The sequence below is a fragment of the Pipistrellus hanaki genome (assembly GCF_964339955.1).
Source record: "Pipistrellus hanaki genome assembly, chromosome: 8".
Classification (NCBI taxonomy): domain Eukaryota; kingdom Metazoa; phylum Chordata; class Mammalia; order Chiroptera; family Vespertilionidae; genus Pipistrellus; species Pipistrellus hanaki.
The window spans coordinates 79,495,399-79,516,030 of record NC_140510.1 but is presented as its reverse complement, the minus strand read 5'-3'; the positions used below and the strand labels follow the sequence as shown (position 1 = coordinate 79,516,030).

General features: G+C 33.3%; 1 protein-coding gene across 3 annotated transcripts in view; it reads left to right on the top strand.

Moving 5' to 3' along the window:
• KANSL1L (KAT8 regulatory NSL complex subunit 1 like) overlaps positions 1-20,632 on the top strand; it is an 82,598-nt gene that overhangs the window by 28,860 nt on the left and 33,106 nt on the right. For all 3 annotated transcript variants that reach the window (XR_014795839.1, XM_084893340.1, XM_084893341.1), the window contains exons 3-5: positions 567-708; positions 6,815-7,012; positions 9,431-9,552. Coding sequence is in view for 2 of the 3 variants with exons in the window: in XM_084893340.1 (XP_084749466.1) it covers positions 567-708; positions 6,815-7,012; positions 9,431-9,552 (462 nt within the window). In the remaining variant the exon portion in view is untranslated. The remainder of the gene's footprint in view (positions 1-566; positions 709-6,814; positions 7,013-9,430; positions 9,553-20,632) is intronic.

Sequence of the window (20,632 nt, the reverse complement as noted above, 5' to 3'; positions counted from 1 at the left end):
TGCGTATTTGAAATGCAACGGAGCATTCATTATTGATAATTTTTGACAATTTCTTTACATTTATTTTAAGTAGTTAGCTAGTAGTGATTTCTGTTTTAGCAAATAAAACTTACATAGAGTACAGTTGCATAGCTAAGGTTTGTTACTTGGATTTAGATCTAGCACAGTTCAAATGACTTGTCTGGTTGCTTGACATCTGGTTGCTAGAAAAGCCTCATGCAATAGTTTCTACGTGGTGTTACTATTGTCATTCTTGTTTCCTTTTCTTTGCTGGCCCACTCCTATTTCAGCCCTGCCGCATTAATAAAGTATTAAGTAGCAAAGGAGATTATCTACTGCTGATTAAGTAACATTGAATAAAAACAGGTGTTTGTGGAATGGAAAGATAAGAAAACTGAATCTTTTTCTGTGATAAGAAGTTGATATGCCATTCTCAGTTCATGTAATTAGATGTTTTGGAAAGGAAATTGGGATTGTATGACAGGAGTCAAGGAAGTTATTAAGCAGCCTCTGTGAAAACTTGATTGCCTTTGTGCTCTGCCTAACAATGTCTATGTTGTTCACAGTAACTGTAGTACTGAATGGAAGTGGCTTGTAGACAGAGCAAGAGTTGGCAGCCGATGGACGTGGCTTCAAGCCCAGATTTCAGAGCTGGAATACAAAATCCAACAACTAACGGATATTCACAGGCAGATTCGTGTCTCCAAGGTATTTTCTGTGTTCTATTTTACTGATTTATTGATAGTTTGTCCTCATCTCTCCACACAAAATAATTGTTATAGGTTTTACAAAAATTTAGTTAAGATTTTTTATATATTAATTGCTGTAAATTGAAGCTATCTTTGTAATGCCTTTGTATTTATTGAGACCATTTTACCATATTTAAGCAATTCTGAACTCTGTTGGATTCCAGTTAATAGAAAATGATATACATTTTTGTAAACTTCTATTTTGTTGCCATGTATTTATTATATGTAAGAAATATTGAATGTGTATCTTACTGAAATCTCCTTAGAGTTTTCTGTTTTATTAAAAGTTTATAAAACAAAGTGTTGCAGAAAGAAATACCTATCCTCAAATTTATCAAATATTAAATTTTTGCCAGAATGCATTTAGTTTCTAGAATAAGAAGCATTACCTGTGCAATTGAAGTAGTCGTATGGGCCTGCAGCCCATTCTCTTCCCCCATACCACTGTAACCACTATTCTGACTCCAACATTTTTTATATTTATTGTTTTTATGTATTTTTATTTAATAAATATATTGGGGTGACATCAGTTAACAAAATTATATAGGTTTCAGTATGTATATTTTATACTATTGGCAGATAGGTGTCTGTGTCAACAAATAATATTTTCTATTCTTTTGAAGTCTGTATAAATGATACTACAAACTACTTTGCAACTTGCTTGTTTTTGCTCAGCATACTATTTATGCATTTTTATACTTCCAGTATGTTGTTATATGATTAGAATAGCATTGTATGAATACAATGAAATATTTATCTCTACTCCTATTTTCTTTTGATAGTGTTTCTATTTTTATGCCAGTAAAAATTATACTGCAGTGATTATCTTTTATGTTTTTGTGAGCCTGTGGAGAGCTTCTCTGGGCTACATGTCTAAAAATGGAAGTGCTGGGTGTTGGGCATGACTGTCTTCAGTTTTCTTATACTCACTGATGTTCCTGGATAGTCAGTATTCCCACTGGCAGTGCCTACGAGCTCCTGTTTCTCCACATTCTTGCCTTCATTTTATATGTTTTTACCTCCAGCATAATGGGTGTGAAGTATTATTTTATTGCTGTTTTAATTTGTTACTGAATGTTGTGAGATTGGGCCTTGCTGTAATTAATTATCCAGTTTTTGTTTTTGTTTTCTGTCTAAGAGTTAGTTTATCTTTTTTATTCTTTTTGGGTGGTGGTGGTGGTGGTATGTGCTTGAGAATTTGGATACTATTCTTGGTCAGTTGTAAATATTACAAATCTCATAAAATTTACAGTCTACGGGAATACAGATTAAGCAAATTATTACACAAATAAATGCTGTTTTAATTCCAACCAGGGGAAATTTAACATGGGATTTCCCTAGCTTAAAGATATATTGTTTCTCCAAAATTGTAGCATGTTTGCTTGGAACTAGTATATTTTCCCATAGAAGCAATAGCAAAAAGAGTTCTCCTGCAATCCCATGAAGTCTAATTTAATATAAATATTGCTAATATCTCTATGACTTTTTTTGTGGGAAATTGTATTCAACATGGTGAAAATGTGGAGATAATGAAATGGAGGAAATATTGGTGATTGGTTTGAAAACAAAAAGCTGTGAAGGGAGGACTTCTGGAACCATGTGGTTAGCCCAACCCACTGAGGGTCTGCACATAAATAAAGATTAATGAGTTTTAGGCTCTGTCTGTCATGAGTTTATATTTTGGTAGGAGCGATAGACCATGTACATAGTTGCAATATGATGTAATACATATGTGCAATGACACATGCTTTTAATAACATATAGAAGTGGCATAGAGAGAACCCTTATTTTAGGGGTTAACATGTGGGTCAGAGAAGACATCAATAAAGAGATAATGCCTCAGGATGACTTTGGGGAATAAATAGTACTTTGCTTGATGAAAAAATAGAACTAGAAATTAGGAAAGGGCATTTCTTAAAAGTCTGAAGTCAAGAAACAACATGATCTTTTTTATGTATAACAAAATATTTTATTATGGTATTCAAAGGAGCAGAAAGTATGGGTTGTGCAAGGACAGGAGAGAAAGGTAGAGAGTCAACAATATGATGGTGACGTCTATAGGAAGATGTATGGAAAGACAGAAATAAAACCTTAGGCTTACTGGTTCTCTCTGTTGCATCTGAGGGAACTATGTTCCAGAATAGTTTCTTGATGGAAGTTTCCTATTCAATTACTGTAGTGACTGTTTCTTATTTTAAACCTGTTTTCACCAGGGCTACCTTCAGTTGTAGTGATTTTCCAGTCTTTTCAAAATCACCAAATAATCTCTCCTCTTAAAGCAAAAAGAGTAGTAAGCATGAGTCAGGTTTAAAACAATTTACAAATTCCCAAGAAAGTGGGTTTCAGCTAAATTGTATGTTTTATATTTTAATCTAGACAGTCTAGTTCATCTTGCTTTGACTTGGGAAAATATGTTTTAATATTTTGTCTGTTCTAAGCAGTGCTGTATAATTGTTAAACATTTTTAAAAGTTTGATTATATGTTCATATTTTTTAAACAAGTTATTTTCAGGAAAAAAATTTAAACTTTTCAGTAATAATTTATATGGCCTTACTTACATTCGTCTTGGTGTAGGGCGAGGCTAGATGTATATGTGACCCTTTGTTCCCTTAAGAATCACATTACATTTGTTTTATGGAAAATGTAATTAATATTATGCTATCAAAATATATTTATTTAGTTTGGTAGTTTATCCTTAAATTTCTTAGGAATTAATATGTTTAATTGCTATTTATCTGCAATTTAGTTGAACTGTTACTATACTGAATAGGAAAACAAGCACTTTCTTTGTTTTTACAGATTCTTGGGTTATTATAAGAAAAAAGCATTGAGAAGAGTGGTTATCTTGAGTGAGACAGAATTTTTCTGTTTATTGTATCTTGAAAGGAAAGGAAAGCAAATCCTTTCTTCTAGGCTACGTTAGAGATAAGGGGAAGGGGAAGAGATGGAGAGATGCTCTTTTGTAAATAGTCTGTTTAAATCAGTGCCAGTTTGGTCAGGAAACACAGCCTGGATCCACTGGGAGATCTGCAAGTGTAGTTGGTGAAGCTGTCGTTTGCCCTGTCTTTGACACGTTCCAGATGACCTCCCTTTTTAGAGAGAAGAAAGCAGATGCCAACAATATCTCTTCCTTGTTCTTGTAGTAGCTTTATAACACAGTATAACTTTCATATTTCTTCTTTTCTCTGCTTCAGCTTTTCAATAAGACAACAGCTGGCTATGGTTTCTCTTTTTAAATTTTTGTTTTGTTATCCTGTAATAAGACCTTCCACATTTTAAATTATACATTCCTTATGTTTAAATTTTCATTTAAGATTTTTGCTTAAAATTTGCCTCGGTGACTATATAAGTAATAAAGATGTTGCTAAGACAGCTTATTTTTTCACGCTATTTCTTCTCTATGAGGACCTGGGAGTGGGGTGGGGATCTCTCCAGTGCTGTTATCAGAAACAGTGTCTCCTCTAGAGCAGTTGATTTGCTTTCATCTCAGGCTGGAGTTTTCACTTGTTTCAATTCGTTATTCTAAAGATTTTTTTATATTTTTGTTATTGCCTCTTTTTATGTATGACATACTATTCCTGATTTTTTTAAATGCAGGTTTATTGAGGTATATAGTTGACAAATAAAATGATAACATATTTAAAGTGTACATCATTATGACCCAACACCCAAATGTCCTTTTCCTGAATTTTAAGAACAGAAACTATCTCTGCAGTGACTTCTTGGCCACGGCAGAGAAAAATCATGTCCATTCTTCTCACACTATGAGAGTTGTGACCAGAGAAACAGTTTAAGAAAAAAAAAAAAAATAGGTTATGAAGTTGACTATGAATGTCTCCCCAGTTAAATTTTTAAAGTATTCTTTTTCATTGAATTAATTATGGTCGGCCCCCTGCCATATAAAAAGATAGTATCTTAAGGTTTATAAGTTGAGCTTCTGAAATTCAGAATCAATTTATGTTTATAAACAATATTATAAGTAGGAGTTATGAAATCAGGCTAATTCAGAGCATCCTGGCCCATACTATAAACTGTAATCAAAACAGAGAATTATAGTTAAATAGGTGGAAACTTGTATTTCTTTTGCATGAAAAATTTGTGAAAAACCTAGCAAGAGACTTGTACAGTTTTTGAATGGACATCTCAGATATTTGAAAGAGTTTTTGTGATTGATGACACTATATTTATCAAGACTAATTTGGTTTTTAAAAATATCAAAACAGAAACTTCTTTTCCATATATTTCTTCAGATTTTTTGACAGCCATATTTGTGCATACTAGAAAAATAGTCATTGAAATGGGATCAAAAATTAGATTATCTTGCCCTGGCTACTATGTCTTAAGTGGTTAGAGTGTCAGTCCGCACACCAAAGGGTGTGATTTTAATTTAGGTTAAGGGCACATATCCAGTTGGGGCACAGATGGATGTGTCTTTTTCACCTTGATCTCTCTTTCTCTCTCTCTCCCTACCCCCCTTTTTTTCCCTCTCCTCCTCCTTCCCTCTTACTCTCTAAAAAGCAGTGGAAAAAATATCCTCAGGTGAGCATTTGAAAAAAAAAAAAATTGGATCCTCTTTTCCTAGCATTGTTGTTAAGTATAGGTAAAAGAATAATTTTTTACTTTTACCAAACATCAAGGTAATATATTACTACAAAATTATACAATATATGTTTAATAGCATAACTGACCATGGTCATGGTAAAATTTTAGATTCCCTAAATAAACTAAAATTACTCATATATTGCATATTTTATTCTGCTGGAGGCCTGATGCATGAAATTCTTGCGAGGGGCCTGGCCCTTGCAGCTGCAGTGCTTGCCTTGGCCCGCGCAGCCCCAGCTTTGTCCAGAGGGTCATCCGGAATGTGTTTGGCTGTCTGATCTAATTAGCATATCATGCTTTTATTATTATAGATAGGCAGTTTTCATCCTATAAATAGCATTTATAAATGATGGAAGCTGACCCACAGCAGTCATTTAATTAGTTCCATCTTGAAATACTATAACATATTAATGTTTTAGTCTATATTTCATGACAAGAATATAATATTTTAACCGCATTAGGTACTTAATATCTCTTCAGCTAGTTTGTAGGGGCTTCTTGGCATCTTGCGAAAATCTACATTTACATACATGTTATATGATAACATGTATTATTCTTTACAGGGGTAAAAGGGGTAGAAAGGGAAAAAGTTTTGCAGTGAGAAAGGATTATGAAATCATTAAGATCATATCTGTGCACTCCTTTTCCTCCTTTCTTTCCTGTTTCCCTGGCCTCTGAGAGACCTAGGTGGTAGCAGTTGGAGTGCAGCAGCCAGGAATGTGGGAGAAAGTGTAGCAAGCTCTTCGAAGACACAGTACAGGCGTGTGGCCGGCAGTGCAGAGGAAGCTAGGTCCCTACATATTCTTCTGCTTGCTTACATTTCAGAATTTGAAATCACATTTGAAGGCTTGTGTCTTTATTATTAACTTACCCTGTAAACAACACGAGCTTTGATTGGCCTGGAGAGTACTTTTTCTCAAGCGTGCAGTCCTGCCTGGGGCTGCTGACTGGCAACAACAGGCTTGGCGCTTGTCCTTACAGACTCTGAAAGGAGTTAATATAATAGATTGTAGTTTGGATGTTATAAGTTTGGTATTTTAATTTATGAAATTGGGAGTACACAAATATAAAACTCAAATGGAAATGCTAGTGACTAAAAATACAAGATTAAATCAGGAAATATTCTAAATTTCAGTCTGAAATGTTCATATCCTGCTTGTAAGCTTCTAACTTTAAATGTGTCATGCTTTTAATACTAATAACTAAAACCAATAGAAGACAAAAATACTGCATGTATATAATTTATGACAATATTTTATAAAGCCTGATCCATCAGACATACATGTTATTTTAGCTACACATGTTTTAAATCAGCCAGTATTTTAGAGTTAAACTACCAAGTGTGTATTTTCTGATTTCTAAGGGGTAATAAGAAGCATGGTTTCAAGTGTATTATAACATTAAGGTTAATTTAACAGTCAATTTTGTTTTCATTTAAACTCTTTAATTGATGTTTAACTAGGGGATAGTGATCCTAGAAGAATGCCAACTTCCAAAAGACAATTTGAAAAAGCAAATACAATTTGCAGACCAAGCAACTGCATTAAATATTACAGGGAATCCTCAGATTCCCCAAGAGAGTCAAGATCCTTTACCAGAACAAGACTTTGAAATGTCACCAAGTAGCCCTACACTGCTTCTTCGCAACATAGAAAAACAGGTAAGTAATGAGAAGAGGACAGTGTGAGTGACATGAAGATAAATGTGTCTTCTTGGGTTATAGTTATTAAAGTTGGCAATCTGATATTAGTAAAATGAAAATAGTATATGACTAGCCCCTATTATAATATTGATGTAATTATGATTATTTAAATATAATATAAGGTATGAAATAAATATAAGGTATAATATAAGGTATTGATTAGTACATAGCCTTAGGATGATCATTCATTTACACTCGTTGGAAAATCTTTCTTCCAACAAAATTGCTTATCATTGGACTTTTTCCACAGGGTTAGAACACTGGTACCACCTAATAGATCTGAAATGATTATTTGAATAATATATTGATAGATATTTTTAGTGAAAGGTAAAACTGGAATATGGGTTCTTTAATAAAAAGGATTGTGTAAATAGGAAGTCGAGTAAGTCCCTAATAAATTTTTACTGTCCCAAACATGGACTCAAGCAAATGAGACCTGATTGGCTGAAGTGGGATGGTTGTTAGAGTAAAGACTAGGGGTTGTTTGTAATGTTGTCTTCTGGGCCAATCACAGACATACCTGACCAACGACCTCCAGTGGCTTACAGTATTTTAGGTGATATTTTGGAGGTGGATAAAGAGAAGAGTGTGTCAGTGTTTCAGACGGAAAAATAGATACTCTATACATTTATTTTCATGAATAAATTAGTAAATTCTTTATCACTGGGTAAAGAATCTCTTTGTATTGGTGATTTTGAAAATGAGCTTTAATCTAAAAAGTAAAATAATTTTTAAAATAAAGTATAATAATTTTTAGTTATGTATTTATTTTACATAAATGGTGAAAACATTAATAAATGGTGAAAACATTTCAGGGTTTTTTTAATAAAAGATTTTTGAAGTATTAAAATTTTAGATTTAGTTTCAACATATTCTTTAGTCTCATTTCTAATAGCACATTATTAGTTTCATATAAATGAAGTTTCAAAATAATTTCATATATCCCTTTATTTTATAATAGCATATCTTACAATTAATAAAATGTAGTCACATGATATTAAGTCAGAAAACCAGGTCTTAGAAAGTTGATGTGGCATAATTAATTAAAAAGGTGTGTGTGTGTGTGTGTGTGTGTGTGTGTGCACTCACATGTTGTGTATATACACAAATGCTCATGTATGCTCAAAAAATTCAGTGTAGATATATACATATATAATATATATAATATATAAATATATACACACACTGTATGTGTGTGTGTGTATAGATAGATAGATAGATAGATAGATAGATAGATACTAACAATGGTTTTCTGTGTGAAATATGATTACAGGTGATTTTCTTTTCCTAGTAAACTTATCTGTACTTTTTTTTCTATAATGAACACATTACATATGTAATGAAAATAATTGCCATTCTTTTATAGAAATGTACTATTTTTAGTGCTGTAGTCTATGTTTATTATACTTGTTTTAGATTATTGTTTTGAGAATGATTTGATATTTATTATACATTATAAATATATATAAGTTTTGGATGTGGGGGCAATAAAATTTTTGATACCCTCAAAACTGATATTTTTGAATTAGGAAAAATATTAAGAAGCAGTTGTGGCATGAGATTAAAACCTGAATTTGAATTATAGCTTCATTTCTTACCAACTATAAACCTTGGTCAAGCAGGTTAAACTATTTTACTACATGTAACATCAATTACAGAGGGGGAAATTTGTTTTCTCCTCTGTAATTGATGTTATACTAGTATGTAGTAAAATCATATTATCTACTTTACAGGTTAGTTGTAACAATTAGAAATATTCTCATGCCTAGAATAGTGTCAGGCACATACTACACATTTAATAAATCATAGCTATGATTGTTAATTTGGCTAGCTTAGGAATTATTATATAGACTCTGTTACCTGAATTCAAATGTTTTAGAAGATAGGATAAATAGATAAAGGAACTGTAACAAAGGAAGGACACGAAAAAGGAGGAGTACTCTAAAATGAAAATTTACTTATATGAAATAGAATATTAGTAGTGGTCTAATCATCTTTGTAGTTTAAAATATATGTAGCAGGGATGGGCAAATGTAGATTTACAGTTGTTTCTATAGAAAATAATACAAGAATTATAAATAATAATACAAGAATAAAATCTGGGGGGAGATAAGAGTACAACCAATGGACACAAAACTCTGGGGAGGGAGGGTATGTATCGGAGGGGGGGCAATGTTAAAATATGTACACAGATGATAATTTAATAATAAAAAGAATAAAGTCTGTTTTGTATACTCACAACTGTAAACCTACTTTTGCCTGTCTGTATTATTTACTAAAAACATATTTTTTTCCTGAGAAGTTAAGCATTTAATAGATACTGAAGACCTGAGATTTCACTCACTTCTTGCTTAGCAGTTGACTTTTTTCTTGCAGAGTGCACAGTTGACTGAGATCATCAACAGTTTGATTGCCCCTCTCAACATGTCCCCAACTTCATCACCCCTCTCCGCCAAGTCCTGTGCCCATAAATGTCGGGCTAATGGCATTTCCAGGAGGTAAGTAACAACGAGATCATTTGGCTTCTAAGTCTGGCTTTGATAGTTTTATTTTTTTAAGTATTACAGCTGCTTTTTTTTCCCTTAAGCACTATGAAAGTACAATGAATAGATCATGGGTACGTTTTTGGACAACATCAAACTTAGATAGGTAGGGTAACTACAAGTCTCAGAATAATAGAGAGCTTTCCAGGAAGTTTTATGAGAGTTGTAAAAAATGACAAACAGTTATACTGTTTGCTACAGACTGTTGCTTTATTTAATACATTTTCTATCCTGTACACATTTTATATCCTTAAGCTCACACTTACCTTGAAATACATTTTAAGGAAAAAGACCCTTGATACAGAAGATTGATAAACATTATTCATAAAATTCAGTTAAGTCATTTTGTGTCTCAGTGTTATAAGGTAGATGTTTTCTGGATATAATTAATTTGACCCTATAATCATTAAATAATCAGCAATTTGTTATATCTGTAATTTTTTTTTTTTGAAACCTAATCCATTTTTGGGAACAGCATTTTTTCTCTTTTATTTTGCTTACTTTTCTCTTAGTTTTTTCTTTCAGAGATGCGATTAGAATTAAAGATGTTAATAGAATATAATTTTGTGGCTGCATCTAATTTTTCTCCAATAAAATTGTAATGTATTATAGAGGACTAAGTGTATATGTAATTATGTGGTTTATTATTAAAAAATTTGAATATAGCTTGAAAGGAAAATTTATACGATTGTGAAAATTATGTGAATAGCCATCGCGTTCTTAATGAGATTGTTGGATATAAAACCAGTCTTAAAATAAAAATACTGTTATTTGATTTCTAGTTTGAACTTGTTATTTTGCAAGTCTAATTTTTAATACTTTTTACGGTTTTATTTATGCTGGGTCATTTAGCCATTGTTTTGTTAAGGAAACAGTTCTTTTTTACTGGTTTTGCTTTATTATTTTTTGACTCTATATTCCTCGTATCACTGATGATTCACTTTGTAAGTTAAGAGTCTCACATGTTATATATAGGACAATTCTGATATATTTATTTATGAGAACATATCTTAATTAAGAAATTATAATTACGAGTTGAGCCATTAACACCATCAAATTGATGTATGTGCATTGTGATTTGAGGCTACCCATTTTAGGTAATATTTTGTTTACTTAACTAGGTATTACATACATTCTTAGGTATGTGTATGAGTGTGTGTACATATTTTTCATATTACTAACTTACTTGCCTGAATATTCGGTCATTCATTCACAGAATATTTATTGTATAACTATTTGGTGTATGCCATTGGGTCAAAGTTCTAGGGATACAAAGATGAAGAAGACGAAGTCACCACTTTTAAAGGACTTGTAGATGAGCTGTGTAATTTTTAAAATATCATCTAAGGATAATGGAATTACAAGCAGTTGTTTGCCTATTTGATTTTTAATAGCTATCATAGTTGAAAAAGATACCTGGTAAAGGTACATACATCCAAATGAAAGAAATGTAACATTGGCTGTGTTTACTAAATCTTAATTTTTCAATCCTGTCTAATAGTTCAAAGGTTGAAACCAGGCAGTAATTGCAATTTTTTCTGATGTCAAGTAGTTGTTCCTATAAATTATTTGGGAGGTTTATTTTTGAAAGTTTGTAACAGATTCAAAACTTATTAAAATTCTTTGTTTGATAGATTTAAAAGTAGATAAAAATTTGTTTTCTACTTTGAAGTATGCTGATATGCGTTTTAATTAATCTTATTAATTTTACTAACTTATTATTTTTGGCAACAATCAACATTTTTTCCAAAATACTTTATACATAAAAAAATTTCAAAAAGCATTTATTTTCACGTTTTTAATCAAAATGTTATATTTCCCTTCAAAGAAAGATGGTTTTATTCTCTAACATTTGCTAGAAAATATAATATAGCTACTTTTCATAAAAAAAAAAAAGTAAGCAAATTTTAAATGCTTTGTTGCCAGATAACCAGCAAACTGCTGTGTGAAGCAATGAAGTTGGGGAATACTTCTGTCTCATTAAAGTTTCTATAAAAATTCTACATGACAATATCTGCCATAAAATATATTCCATAAAACCAACATAGAAACTGGAATATATTGCAGATAAGAGAGGAATAACTCTTAAGTGAAAAGTGGAAATTTGTGAGACTATGTGGTAGTTGTGTTAGATGCCAAAGAGACATCCTGAAATGTATCGCAGTTTAGTCGGTTATATATTGAGATCTTAGCAAGAGCAGCGAGTGGCATGTTGGAGAGAGAAAGAGCTGGTTAAGGATGAAGATGGAGATGAAGTAGAGAGAAGGAATCAAGATTAATTATACTTCCTAGTTACTTGACTGTAAGGCTATATAGTGAAGTAGGTGTACAAGGTCAAGCAGAGTATTTTTCTTTAAAGGTGGAAGAAATGTAACTTTATTAAAATAAAGGGAAGGGAAAGAGCTAGAGATGGGGAATGTAGAACTACATATCACCAACTTATGATGGAGGGACCTTTCTTACAACAGAAGAAAATACATGTTCTTGAGAGTGACATGAAAGAGATTAAGATGGGTGTAGATGCAGTTGTCTATCAAGTGATTGTAGCCAGATTAAGAGTGGGAAATGGATAGAATTAACAGTGAAACATTGCTCCTTCTTTTTGTCCTCCCCCAGTTGTTATAGCATGAGCAGCTCATCCCTGGAGGATATTATGTGGTTTCTAAGTTCTTTTTTAAACCCCTTAACAATATTATGAAAAGTACTTAGTTGATATTGGTAAAACTAGTTAAGAATTTAAAAGTACTGTATTCTCTAATTCAACTTTTTATAAAATAAATGCTTAGTAGTGATATTCTAAGAATTTAAGAGATTATTTTACATTACTCTGATTTAAGGATATTACAGTAGTTTTAAAAATTAAAGATTACAGTCATATAATATAATATAGTAACTTATGAAAAACCTTTATTTAAAGGTATCTGTATTAAAGCAATGTGTAATTTATATATTTATGAGCCTTTTGACCCTGTAATTAGTGTCAAATTGAGGCCTAGTTTTATTTCTTATATCTTGCTATTTTTCCAATGTGTTATTGTTTTCTTTACATATAATTATACACTGAGTATCCAGATTATTATGATCTCTGAATGCATAATAATCTGGCCACTGTGTGTGTGTGTGTGTGTGTGTGTGTGTGTGTGTGTGTTTATTTATTTATATTTATTTCAGGCCCAGTGCATGAATTTGTGTATGGGTGGTTTCCAGCTAGCCTGACTAGGTGGAGTGGACATGGGCAGTTGACCGGCCTGCCTGCTGGTCAAACTCCTGGTCGAGGGGACAATTTGCATATTAGCTTTTTATTATATGGGATATACACTGAGTGGCCAGATTATTATGCATTCAGAGATCATAATAATCTGGCCACTCAGTGTATATGAAGGCCACACCTTTCATATTCAAAGATTTTCACGAGCAACCGCTTAGTCTGTTTAATGTTATTCAGACTTGACACAAAGTGCTTTCTGAAAATGTCCCTATTAAGCACATAAACACTATTCATTTTATGTATGTAAGTGAATGTGATGGTAAGAAAATTCATCATTTGAATAAGAATTTTAAAACTTCTGGTAAAATGTATATAACATAACATTTACCATTGTAACTACTTTTAATGAATTTACTGTACATTCACATTGTTGCACAGCAATTGCCATCATTCATCTCCAGAAACTTTTTCATCTTCCTAAACTGAAATGCCTATTAAACAATAACTTCCCATTCTTCCTTCTTTCTAGTCCTTGGCAATCACCATTTTACTTTGTGTCTCTATGAATCTGACTAATCTAGGTACTCATGTAAGTGAAATCATACAGTATTTGTCCTTTTGTGGCTGGCTTATTTCACTCAGTATAATGTTGACAAGGTTAATGCATATTGTAGCAGGTGTCAACATTCCCTTCCTTTTTTAAGGTTGAATAATAGTCTATTTTATGTTTAGACCATGTTTCATTTTTTCATTGATCCTTGCATGAACGTTCAGGTTGCTTCTACCTTTTGGCTGTTGCTGATATGATGCTGCGATGAATATGAACATGGGTATACAAACACTTTTATGAGTCCCTGCTTTTAATGTTTCGGATATATACCCAAAAGTAGAATTGCTGGATTGTATAGTAATATTTTGTTTATTTTGAAAATGAGAAATTAGTGAATGTTTTTAATGATATTTCTAAGCCACAAGCTAAGAAGAAAAAAAAAAACAAAAAAAAAACAAAAAAAAAAACAAGCACACAGAAAACTAAGTAAAGCACAACAATCAAATTTTGTCTGAGGCCAAATTCTGACAAAATTTAGTTGAGGTTTTGTTAGCTCTGTGTGGAGAGAGAGAGGGAAATCAAAGCTAAATCCAGAAAAATCAAACGAAGTGTTAATAGTTTGTAGGGTGAGATGAAGAGAAAGCCATGGCCTTGCTTATGGTAAGAAGAGTAGCTAGGACAACCCTCCTCCAGGGGCTACATCCTTACAGTAAACGTAATCAGAAGGTAAACTGTTTCCCCTTTTCCACCCCTTGGGTATATTTGGGAGATTTGCCTTGGTGCTGAGCAGAGCAGAAGATAAGAGAAAAAAGCATATATATTTTTTGAGATGGTCTGACCATGGTAGGGACATTCACATGGAATTTTCAGTCCAAATTTGCATCAATGAGTCATCTAAGGAATCTCTAGTTTAAAATGGTTCTGGAATGGTTAGTACTACAAGATGACAGAGGCAAATGCATATTCTTTCTGGAGGAAGGCACCTTGCTTCTTAGCCACAGGAAATTCTCAGGATTTTTCAAGGTCAGTGATTAGTACACAGTCAAACATAATCAAGCATCTGAGGACACAGAGCAATAAGAATGAAGATAAATAGTAAACAAATAGCAAAAAATTCATAAAGTTTTCAGATATTAGAATTATCAAACACTGATTATTTAAATAACAGTGCTTATACTGATTTTAGAAATAAAACTATAAACTTGAAAATATCTGCAGGAAAGAAGCGATGAAAGTGACATAGCACATTTGAAAAAGGTCCAAATGAAATGTCTAAAAAATATTGAAATTAAAAACTAGGTAAGTTTGTAGCAGTGACACATTGAAGAGAGAATGTGTAATGAAGATAGATTAGAAGACAAATTCCAAAATGTAGGAAATGAGACAAAACAGTGGAAAACACAGAATTATTTAAAAATTGTGGAGACCACATTGAGAAGCTCTAATATGAGACTTAATTTGAGACCTGGAAGATGATATAGAGAATGAAGCAGGAGCAATATTTAAATAGGTACTGGCTGAAAAATTACTTGATTTAGTGAAAGATACCAAATTCAGGAAGCCAAGACAGATAAGAAGAAATCTACCCCTAGACGTATAGAGAAAATCTGAGAGAAAGAAAGAAAAAAAAGAAGACCCAGGGAACAGGAACAGTAGAGGTCTTGGAGGAGAAAGACAATGCCTTGATTAAAGCCATGATTCAACTGACAGCTGACTTCTCAAGAAGAAGAATTGGAGTCAGAGTGGAATGCTATCGTCCATGTGTTGAAAGAAAATAACTGTCTACCTACAAATTCTGTATCCAGAGAAAATATCCTTGAAGTCTTAGTGTGAAATACAGATGTTTTCAGATAAATCAAAACTTGACTTTGTCACTAGTAGATTCTAGTTATCGTTAATGATGATAAAGGATGTGCTTCAGGCAGTAGAAAGTGATGGTCGTCTATAGGTCATTGAGCTGAAACAAGAAACAAAGAACAAATAAAATGTAAATAACTGTGTGGGTATATGGAAAACAAATAGTAAAGTATGTCTAATGGAATCTTTAGAAAGTCCATAGTAACAATAGCATAATAGTCAGGAGGAAGGTAGATAGATATAAATAGTCCTCAGGTCCTTGAATTATTCAGGGGGCTGATAAAAATATAGATTTAACTCTTGATGAGGTCCATATAGGGGAGGAGGCTTCTTAAGTGCTGATAATGTTTCGTTTCTTGACCTGAGCGGTGGTCATGGCACAGTAGACAAGTAGGTGATGCTTCATATCTACAAGTTAAACAAAAAATAAATGTTTTATGTGCTTATCTGCAGGCATCTTATATCTTCACAATAAAATGTTAAGAAAAAGAGGGTACAAATCATGTTTCCAGAAGAATAACTAGAGCCCAGCCAATGTTGCTCAGCGGTCGAGTGTCAAACCAGGAACCAAGAGGTCATGGTTCGATTCCCGGTTAGGGCATGATTGTAGGCCCGATCCCCAGTAGAGGATATACTCACACCGTTATTTACGTTTTATTTGCGCTTTATTTCTTGATCATTGATGTTCCTCTCTTGATATGTTTATCTCTATCCCTCTCCCTTCCTCTCTCTTTGAAAATCAATTTTAAAAAAAAGGATAACTAGAAAATATGATGGTCATCATAATTTTGAAAATACATTTAAATGACATTATTCATCCTAATCCTGCTATCATATTGTTAAAATTGGGAAGTTGCAGAATGTTTGTAAATATAGTCAAAAGGTATATTTAAAAGCAATAGGAACCCTAGCTGGTTTGGCTCAGTGAATAGAATATCGACCTTCGGACTGAAGGGTCCCAGGTTTGATTCCAATCAAGGGCACATGTCCGGGTTGCAGGCTCAATCCCCAATGTGAGGTGTGCAGGAGGCAGTCAGTCGATGATTCTCTCTCATAATTAATGTTTCTCACTCTCCCTCTTCCTTCCTCTATGAAATCAATAAAAACGTTAAAAAAATAAAAGTAACAGGGAATTTAGTAATTTACTATGATATATATATTTGCTTTATGTGTTCTTAAAGTCTTGTGGTATCTAAATGTTTATAATCTCTTTGTTCCAAATGTTATATAGTCTTAACCAACATTTGACAGTCATTCAGTCTCCACTCTAACCCAGTCTCTACAGTCATATTATTTTAAAAGATACATGTTGGATCTATTAAAATGTAGTTTATTACTCAACAGATTACTAAGAGGTAAATGTATGTCTTGCAGATATGATTATCATATAGTATATGGTTCTGTGAGAAGTAAATGAGATCACACAAACACACACACACACACACACACACACGAGGCCCAGGGCATGAAATTCATGTACACGGGGGGAGGGAGGGTTCCTCAGCCCAGCCTGCACCCTCTCCAACCTGGGACCCCTCAGACATCCCTCTCACAATTCGGGACCAGTGGCTCCTAACTGCTCACCTTCCTGCCTGCCTTATTGCCCTTAACTTCTCCGCTGCCAGCCTGATCACCCCTAACCACTTCTACCTGCCGACCTGATCACCCCTGCCAGCCTGGTCGCCCCCAACTGCCTCCTCTGTTGGCCTGGTCCCCCTACACAGCCTGCTGTTCAGTCTTTTGGTCATCCCTCACTAACCCCCCTGCCAGCCTGGTCGCCCCATGCAGCCTACTAGCCTGCTGTTTGGTCGTTACTGTTACTAAAATGGTGTCTAGGACAATTTTCATATTCCTCTATTATTAGTATAGATCTTAGAACTATTCCTGGCACAGAAGAAAAAGCTTAATATTATTAGCCATTGCTATTTTTATGTAACAACATAATATATGCAATAATTGTAGATATAGTCTGTTATTTCTTCCCTTGGCAGCATACTAGTCATTGATTCAAAAAAACGTAACTTTAAAAAAAATGTTTCAAAGTGTCCTGAGTTAGGATAGAGATTTGGGGTCCTATAAAGATTTATAGGTCAGCTACTACTAAAGACATTCATTATACAAGTATTGGGAGTCACATCTCTTGGGAAGATATAAAGTTGCTATCCTTTGGTCTGCTTAGTTGGTATGGGATACTGTAAGTAAATCAAGTACTCTAAAATTCGGAGTGAATACTTACCGTGTTTCCCCGAAAATAAGACATCCTCCGAAAATAAGACCTAGCGCATGAAAAGATAAGACATCCCCTGAAAGTAAGACCTAACGCAACTTTGGGAGAAAAAAGGTAATATAAGACACTGTCTTATTTTCGGGGAAACAGGGTACATACAGTTAGGTTTTATTCTCATGTTACCTAAAACATACCTTCTGACAAAACCATCTTAGGGTATTTAATCTCTTACTCCTCACCTCCCCCTCCCCAAGTTTTAACATTTGTTTATTCTTATTCAATTATAGTGTTTTTTAAAAAAATAATTTAGTAGCTTTAGGCCCTAACTGGTGGTTATGGCAGTACACACATTTTACATCTTCTTTTTGTTTTAGACATTTTGTGACCTTGGGCAAGTCATTCATTTCTTTACATCTCACTTCTTTATCTTTAAATTTACTGGGACACAAATATTTTCTAAAATATTTTCTAGTGCTAATATTCTTCAAATAAATTTTTATTTTTGAGGAATCCCCCCCCCCCCACAAATGAAAAATAAAAACATAAGAGTTTCAATACAGTCTAAAATGTTTATTTTTTGTAACACTACTGCTTTGCTTTGGGCATAATAATTTTATGTTAGCTTAACTCAAGAGATTTAGTAAATAGAAATTACCCAACATGTGTTAGTAGCTAGAAGGTATTTTGAATAAAGGTACCCAAGACAATAGGAGGAATAATTCTACCTTAGTGCCAAATACTTTCAAATAAACCATTTGGGAAGAATTGTTTTAATAAAATTTATTACACATTGCCTTTCTTGGATGATACTGAACTAATTATATTTTTTGGTAACTCGGGCTCATCACTATGACCACATCCTCAGGAGCTATTAATATTAATAGTTGTATGTCTGTAAAATAATTCACTTACTAGTTAACAAATACCCACTGAGCAGCTTCGGTGCATTAGGCTTTGGATTGAGCCCAGCATATATAAGCATATACCATCTTTGCAGTGTTGAAGAAAAAATTATGGTCTCTGTCCTTGTGGAATAGAATCTAGTTTGTAGGGAAAAATGATATCAACTGAATAATTGTACAAATAAATGTAATTTTTTACCCTGATAAAATGCTATGAAGAGAACACACTATTAAGAATATCACTATGGAATCAGTTCTGGGATCAATCCCAACTCTGCCACTTGGTAGCATTGTGATTTTAGGCAATTTTATAAGTCACAGTTGAAATGAGAACAGTATGCATCCTGGCACCTTATGAGTATCAAGTGAAGTAACAAGTGTGATATTTTATTTATTTTTTAAACTTGTTTATTATCTGTCTTCCTGGATGAAAAAGTAAACTCCGTAAGAGTAGGACTTTTTTGTTTGTCTTATTACCTGCTATTTTCCTAGCAGTAAGAGTAACATCGTGAGCATGAATACATATTTGTTGAATGAATGAGTCTTTCAAGATTTTTTTGCAGATAATAAGCATTCCATATTTGTTTCTTTGTCCACATTTAGTTGTTGCTCTCAGGGATGCTTCCTTCTCATCTAATTTAACTCTGGATTAGAAAGACAGATGACCAAAATGGTAGCTGCATCTGTGCTGTAGTACAGAGAAGGCCTAGCACAGCAACAGGAGCGAGCTTTTGTGCACGGGCTTACTGAGATCTTTTTAGTTTATTTAAAAGACTTTTGCTATTTCAGCTGTATTCTGTATACTCGGATTGTCAGATAAGTACTCTTATAAGTTCAGATCTTTTAATAAATATATGTATATTCTAGCTTTGTATCACATTTTGTTGTGGTTTTTGTTTATAAGTAGGTTAGAAGGAATTTACATTGTGAATTTTTAAAGTTTAGCCACCTATTCTGTATATATATTTTAGTGAGCCACATAGAACTTCCTGTCTAATATAATTTTAAGAAGTATTTAAGGTCAGTTTTTAAATATCCTACTGAACCTTTCTCACAATGTCTACAGCAAAGTCTCTTGGTTAATTATTTTCCAGGGCACCTGTTTGTCCACTTGTTATTCATTGATTCCCAGCTCCCCGCTCACAGTGGCAGTGTCTGCCAAAAGTCAGATTGTTGTTTTTTGGCTTTGTTAATCTTGGCAAGTAGGGTCTGAAATGAGTCACCAGGGACTGAGCAACTGAAAAAATGGAGTCTTCAAACAAATGAAGCATTACATTTTACCATCATAGGAATAGTTATTGGTTTTTAGATCTCATACTCTAAAAAATGATAAAATGTTGTAAATGGATCCTTGTTTACCCCAAGGGGTATTATCTCTGAGAAAGAGAATTTCTACTTCAAATAATGTCTAGATTTTTATTGTTGCTGCTGCTGTTTGTTTTGCTTTAATGAGTCCCAGAATATGATATGAAATTAAATTTCAGTGAATCACTGCCATGCTATTTATTTCCACTAATGGCAATTATCGCACGAAATGCAGCGATTCTTTCTAATTGGGTATCCTAATTGAAAAACTGCAGTTAAAATGGCAAACTAATCACATATAAAGTAATTATTTTACCCTCATAATATTTTATAGTCACTTCTCAGTTATGATAAAACATCATTTATTAGCATCCCATTCCAGGTTGAAATTTTCAACATAATTTTAGGTGACTATGAATGACATTAGTGATTATATTAGAGATGTGCAGAACATCAGTAAGAAAACAAAGCATTCCCTGCTGTATTTTTAAAGTAATAGCAGTAGGAAAAAAATTGCTTTCTCTTTTTACCTCTATTAATATAAGTCTAAAACCTAATGTTTTAAGGAATGTTTAAATAAATGTATATAGGGAATCTTATCTAATAAAAGAGAAACATGCAAATTAACCATCACTCTTCTATGCCCACAGCCAATCACAGTGAATATGCAAATTAACCCAACAAAGATGGAGGTTAATTTGCACATGCAGGCACTGGAGTGGCCAGGAGGGGCGCAATGCCTGCTATGATGGGAAGGGGGGTGGCGGGGGGGAGCTGCTGGAGCGGTGCTTCATACAGAAGCAAGGACTTGCTGGCTCCCAGGCGGCCAGGCCTATGAGGAAGGAGGCCTATTATTCCACAAATATCACTTTTAATAATGGCTGAGTGGTATTCCATTGTATACACGTACCACATCTTAATGCAATCATCCATTGAAGAACATGTTGGTTATTTCCATGTCTTGGCCACCGTGAGTAATGCTGCTA